This window comes from Buceros rhinoceros, unplaced genomic scaffold (genome assembly GCF_000710305.1).
Source record: "Buceros rhinoceros silvestris isolate BGI_N320 unplaced genomic scaffold, ASM71030v1 scaffold14651, whole genome shotgun sequence".
NCBI lineage: Eukaryota > Metazoa > Chordata > Aves > Bucerotiformes > Bucerotidae > Buceros > Buceros rhinoceros.
The window spans coordinates 41,678-48,278 of NW_010396066.1; the positions used below are offsets into that span (position 1 = coordinate 41,678).

General features: G+C 43.2%; 1 protein-coding gene across 1 annotated transcript; it reads right to left on the bottom strand.

Moving 5' to 3' along the window:
• Positions 1–927: 927 nt before the first annotated feature.
• On the bottom strand, positions 928–6,555 carry SLC2A8 (solute carrier family 2 (facilitated glucose transporter), member 8). Its single transcript, XM_010145783.1, has 9 exons — positions 6,370–6,555; positions 5,493–5,699; positions 4,578–4,677; positions 4,221–4,432; positions 3,351–3,494; positions 2,658–2,766; positions 1,935–2,108; positions 1,227–1,372; positions 928–1,065 (listed from the first exon to the last, which is right to left on the bottom strand). Exons 1-9 carry the CDS (start codon positions 6,553–6,555, stop codon positions 928–930), a joined length of 1,416 nt encoding a protein of 471 aa, XP_010144085.1.
• Between the last annotated feature and the right edge of the window lie 46 nt (positions 6,556–6,601).

Sequence of the window (6,601 nt, forward strand, 5' to 3'; positions counted from 1 at the left end):
CAGCGTACGCTCCTGCAGACAGCTCTGGATTACTGTTTCCATATGAGTTCGCCAGAAATATTATTTCAGAGATGTCATTCATTCAGGTGCTGTATCATAACTGTGAGACTGGTGTTTGTGTCTTAAGCGTTACTCATCTTTGAAAACTATAATCCAGCATCGGTTTCTGTTTCTAGGTTTCTTTTAGACTTTCAGAAACCTGCTCCAAGTGTAGATCTTTACCCCTTAAGCATAATTTTTTCCTTTTCTGGCTAAGAGTATATTCTTCCTGTCGCCAAGACCTTGTAATTCCGTTTGAAAACAGCAATTCTAAGAGCCACAACCCATCTTGTGATCTAAATCCATTTCTAGCCAACATGATAGCACATGAAAAAATAATGCCAGCGTAATACCACCACCCACGAAAGGCAAGCGTTTGTCTCCAGTCGGGACCGAGACTTACTCCATGGTCAGGCATCCCAGAAACTGTAGAAGCAATCCCAGGTTAAAGTACTGCAGTCTGAAATTAATGGTAGCTAGGCTACATCGTTCACTTCTGCACTGTAACATGTGCCACAAGGGAAAGACTAAGTGGAGCAAGAAATCTCACTTATTTGTAAAATTAGATTTTAATTTACCTCTTAGGAAAAAATATACTGGCCAATACCTTTAACGTTCCTACTTGGCCACTGTAGTCAGTGTGTACCAGGTGAACAGAACAGAGGAATCAAAGCGGACGAGAGGTCCAAGACTAGCAGAAGGGAGATTGACTAGAGGGAGTATGTAAAAGTGTACGCAGATCCCATTTTTTAAAAAAACAAAACTCATCAAAACCGTTTGAGAGCAAGTTCAGTAACTGAGATGTCTGCAACGCGATGCAGTTAGTTTCAACTTTAGCACCATAGTTCATGATTCGAAGGTTTCATGTCGATATAAAAAGTCTTAAACTTAAGATCTCCTGAAGTAAGCCTCGATTTGTTCCAGGGTCTGTCCTCTTGTTTCAGGAACGTAAAAGGCTGTAAAAATTACATTGAGGCAACAGAAGGCAGAGAAGAGCCAGAACGTGCCGTAGGCTGTTAAGAAAGCCTGAGGGAGGGGAAACAACAACAACATCACTATTACAGCTCACTACTGTCCGACTGCAGTTCTGTACTGCCAGAGAAGACTGTGGCTCAGAGCTCTCTCGGGAGCATCTTTAATAAATTTCCCTGTGAAAACAAACTTAGAATGGAACTTAGGATGCTTACTATAAAATCCTGAAATTCTTTGGTTACCAAGAAGGCCATAATCCAGTTTGTTAACACACAAGCACCGCTCGATACGCCTCTAGCTTTAAGTGGGAAGATTTCAGATATCACTAGCCACGGAACAGGACCCCAGCCAAGGGCAAAACCTGCGATTACAAATGGAAGAGAATAAATGCAAGTTAAGTATGTACTAAAGGGAAGACTGAATGATGCACAAGTTGGTCAAGTAAGGGACAAGCACAGTTCCAGTAAAGCAGGACCTCTGCCTGAAGGAGTAAGACAGCATGGTGAAGAATAGTGCATTTTACAGCAAATTAATTACGAGATGATTCTTAGCTAGCAGAACTTCTTGCCACAAAGTCTCTGACCTTGTTGCTAACTGCTGCTGCCTTGTAATTTAGTGTGGCTCGGACACTAACAAAGACTGTTTTTCCATTAACAAATGTAAACCAGTTTAATCTGAGCAATTACTATTAGCACAAGGTGGTATAAATTAATTTTCCAGGGTATTGGCTTAACTAAGCTGCTAGTTTATCACCAGGGTTGTGAGCACTCAGTCCCCAGCTTTGCATTATACACTGAAGAGGTCTCTCAAAAACATAACTCATTTCCATTCATCGATAATATGACAAAATGGAGTAAAATCACCATATTCAGCAGAAAGCTTGACTTTTCTGTAATGGTTCCCTAGAAGCCCGCTCCGCTTACCAGCCACAAAGAGTCCGAGGCTGACTACTGCAAGCCAGGCTGTGCTGCTTTCTGTTCCCGGGGATGCTGAACATAGAGTGAACCACACATCAGGATCTGATGAGTTGTTTCGATTCGGAAGGACCATTTTAAAGTAAAGCCCAAACAATGCAGTACTGAGAGCCATGATTATCCCTGAAAAGTAAGCAATGACCAAGCTGTCACTGATTGCAACTTGGGTAATCTTCAGAGAGACAGATGATAGTTGGTCAGCTAAATGTAATACATCCTGGCCCTCACAGAAGTGTTTCTTAAAAGATACTGATCTTGGAAACAAACCCTGGCCTTGGCAGCAGCCATGGAGAAATTACGTGATACAGCCTCTGTTGACAGCTTGGGTGTGAGACTGTATCATGACATTGACTCTTATCAAGCAGAAGAATGATCACAACAGTAAGAACTGTCTCAGTGACACAACTAGTCCAAAATAAAAACTGGCCTGGTAAGGAGACGAGACGACAGCCATATGGAGTTTCAGGGAGTTCCACCGACAATGTGTATGTGATCTGACAGCTTCCTCTTACAAGTGTAAGTCTATAGTTATACCAAATTATAAATATAAAGCAAACCACTTACTTAAAAATGCATAAATCGCAATGCTGAATTTCCCCCATAGCTAAAACACTTTCTGGTACTATATATAGTCATTTCTCTTACTGAACAAAACTCAGTAGCATGTTTTACCAGATACGTAAAGCAGCACTTTTCGTCCAGTTTTATCTATGGTAAGTGCAGCTACAGCAGTGAAACACACTTGTATGGACCCCACTGCCACCGAAGCCATTCTGCTGTCCTGAAATAGAGACACGGGTAGAGAGAACTTGCTCTTTCAGGCTGACAAAAGGATCACTTAACAAGCATTACAAATGCATTTGTTTCTTGAATCTGAAAGAAGACAACCTGTGCCACAGAAATAAATGATGGGGGGGGGACAACAGGAGAGGGGGGAAAAACTGAAAAAAACCCCCAACAAAACAGCTCACCAATTAACACAACATACTGGTCTCCTTAGAATAAGCCACGACTTCTGCCTAGAGTTTCACTGTCTCTGAAATACTGCATTTGCAACTCTAATAAAAAAATTATATAGGGAGATGACTATAATAGGAATTTCTATCAGTATCAAAGTTTCAGACAAGCAAAACACAATGTACTTCCCCCCCAAAATGTCAGAACACTCAGGTATGTCAGAGTAACACAGTCAAGACGGTATCTAGAATCCAACTCCAAAAGCCCCCTGAAGCCCAAGCCTGGTTCTTTAAGACACCGGCAGGAACATTATCAAGTCAGTTTGTTACGTGTTTCAGTCTTACTGTAGCACTCTCTGAGCTGAAACTATTGTAGACATTTGTCGGTTTGGAAACACACCCCATTTACCTTGAAGTTCGCATCCTCAAAGATAGTTTCTGCGTAAAACATCACCGCATTTATGCCTGTTACTTGCTGGAAGAACATTAGAGCCACACCAATGAGGAGTGGCCTGTAGACTGAGGGGTTCTTAAACTCGGAGAGATTCAACGCCTGTTGAAAAGATTAAGCAATGACTTCGTGAAAAATTTTATCTTTTAAATCAAAGAATAAAACCAACCACAAGAAGAAACCTCCTCAGAACATTTCAATCTGTTAAAACTCAGGAAGTTTCCCATCTCCCTTTCAGCAAAACTAAAAATAGCTGAGCAGTAACAATGTTTGCATTTTAAGTATCTTGAGAACTTCCCATTTTCGCAGGTTCTGGAGATTGACAGTACTTTGCAGAGAATGTTAACGTGAAGGAATCCACAGAACCCGAGCTTCAACGATTAGAGCTGCCTACTTAAGCACACATCTCATCTCTCAAGAGACTAAACGATGCTTTTAGAGACGCAAGACAAAATGCATTCATACAACACAAACAACGGGAAATCGGTGTTAGGGGTGTTGAACAATCCTATGGAATTGCTAAATAAAGCAAAATCTAGATAGCTGTTGTGTAATCAACAGGATCACGAGCCAGACTGCTACTCGTGGACACTGCTGGCAGCCAGCGGTGACAGCGTTTGCAGCTGAAAGGTGGAGGAAAAAGATTCAGAGAATCTCACTTGCTTCTTGAGTATCACCTGTGTGAGGGAGCAGGTGTGGAGCTGGACCGCCGTCTGTGGAAAAGGCTATAAACTAAGCTTTGGTAAAACCCTCTTCATTATAACATCCGAAAGCGTATAGTATCTCCACACAAAAAGGTTTTTTAAGAGTAGATCGGCTTCTCACCACCTCTTCCCGAACACCAGCTTCGATCTGCCGACATTCCCATTCGTGGTCCGCATCCGGTCCCCGCAGGAAGCGCAAAGCAGCGATGGCTTCTGCGCGTTTGTTCTGATTCAGCAGAAACCTTGGTGTTTCAGGCATGAAGAACATGAACAACAGCATCACGCAGGGTGGAAGAGAACACAACACTGCCAGCCAGCGCCATTGCAGAGCTATTCCTGGGTAACCAAAAGGAAAGAAAGGGGATATGAACATCAGTTAGTTGTACAAACAGATTAACATCATCTGCTCCGAATTCTTCAGTGCAGATCTTTCATTACATGCACTAGTTCTTTTTTGTAGCCTAGACCCTGACCCGAATACCTGCAACGTAGGCTCCCAGTATGCCAGTCACCACCATCAGCTGCACACAGGAGCCCAGCATGCCACGCACCGCAGGATGAGACACTTCAGCTATGTACACCTGAAACACAGAGAAAACACCTCATGATGACCTCTGTCCAGTTCTGGATCAAGGACTTGATGACTAATTAATTTCTCAAAAAACACAGATATATCTTCCTAGTAACTCCCCTCTTTAAAAAAGCCTCAATAAAATGGAATTAATAGAAAAGTGACATCTCAGAAATATATACTGGCACTATCAAAAGCCTTGGGGAAAAAAAGGGAGGACCTAAGCCAGAAGAATGTTGATGCAGGATCAGTTTGCCAAAGGTGAATAAACTTGCACTAGTAAGAGCTGCTTTTGTTAGCCATGTTCAAAAAGAAACACACCACCACAAAGCAGCCAGGAGCTCGGAACCACCTTTGCATGAACGCAGAGCCCAGGCCACACATACAACTGCCGTGAAAGTTTTAAACTTTTTATTCAATGTAAAGAGTGAAAATCATTTCCTTCGCCATGAAGTTCCAAACCGGCAGCTCATCTGAACACAGACTGTGTAAACAGCACCAGGCCTCATTCCATATTTGGGATCAAGTCCAAATATTTTAATATATTGACCCCAAGTCAACAGCTACAGTTTAGCTGTATACATAAAAAAGAAACAAAATTTGGCTTATTTATAGCCTCTTCATGATTAAAACCAAGCAAAATATGATTCTATAAAAATCAGTTTCTTCTAAATCCACTAACTGCCTTGGCTAAAGTTACTCAATTACTTCACCCAAGCACCTGTAATGGGAAAAGAAACAAAAAACCCTCCCACAAACCAACAAAGAAAAGCAACCACACACGCACACACACACATACACCCCCTAGAAAAACACCGTACTCACCGGAACGACAAGCGAAGTGATTCCACTGGCTACGCCTGTCAGCACTCGTCCAACATAGAGCATCCAAACGTTCTGAGCAGAGATAATAACCAGATATCCAAAGACATACGGCACCGAGCACAGCATCAGACTCAGCTTTCTCCCAGCTCTGTCCACCAGGCAGCCTCCCAGTAGCCCTCCGGCAGCCGCTCCCAACGTCACTACTGACTGCAGAAACCAAGTAAAAATAATCACACGTATCAATAAATGTAAGTAACAGCAATTTCTTTTAAAATATTGAAAAGTAAATAGCAGCTTCTAAAAAAACGTGCGAGAGTATGCAGGTGTTTTGAGAATCAAAGTAAAAATTAACTTCTTAATTAAAGCAGTCAAGCAGCACATTGAACAGCGAGTAATTTCCACGTTACATACCGCGCAGCAACTGTTTCTTAACCTGTCTACAGCTGTCCCCTCGCAAAGAGGCGCTTCGAACTGCCTTAAAGCCCTGAGGAATCTGTTATCGCGACTAACCTGAAGTCCAGCCTGTATCCGAAAAGCAAACAGTCGCCACGTCAGTGAACTGCACTGATTTATTAAAGAGTTTATGTTCTGTGGTGCCTTAACAGGTCCCACTAAGAAACACGAGAATGGTTAGAAGACGTTTTAGCACCGAGAATAAGCAAGTTCACATAACAGAAGCATCTATTAGCATATGCTAATGATTGTTACTCAAGAAAAACTTGAATCAACCACAGTTTAGAAAAATGTATTTCATTGCTAACATCCGTGTTTACCCTCAGTCTGAAGAGGAGCAACACCCTATCAGACAAACAGCATCTTCCTGAGCTCTGCTCTGAAGTGAAACCCCGTAACGGCGACGCATCCCGCGGAGACTCACCCCAAACCACGACGCCTGCCTGCTGCCCAGTCTCAGGTGAGGATCGTCGGTTTGCCCCAGCTCCGGGATAACGGGCGAGCTGTAGCCCAGCACGAAGCCGAAGCTGAGCGGTCCCAGGACAGCAGCGAACGTGGCCAGGTACAGCTTCTTGTTCTGCGCTCTGAGGCACAAGAGGCCGACAGGCATCACGCCGCCCGCAGCCCCCGCCGCCCGCCCCCTACGAGGGCGCCTG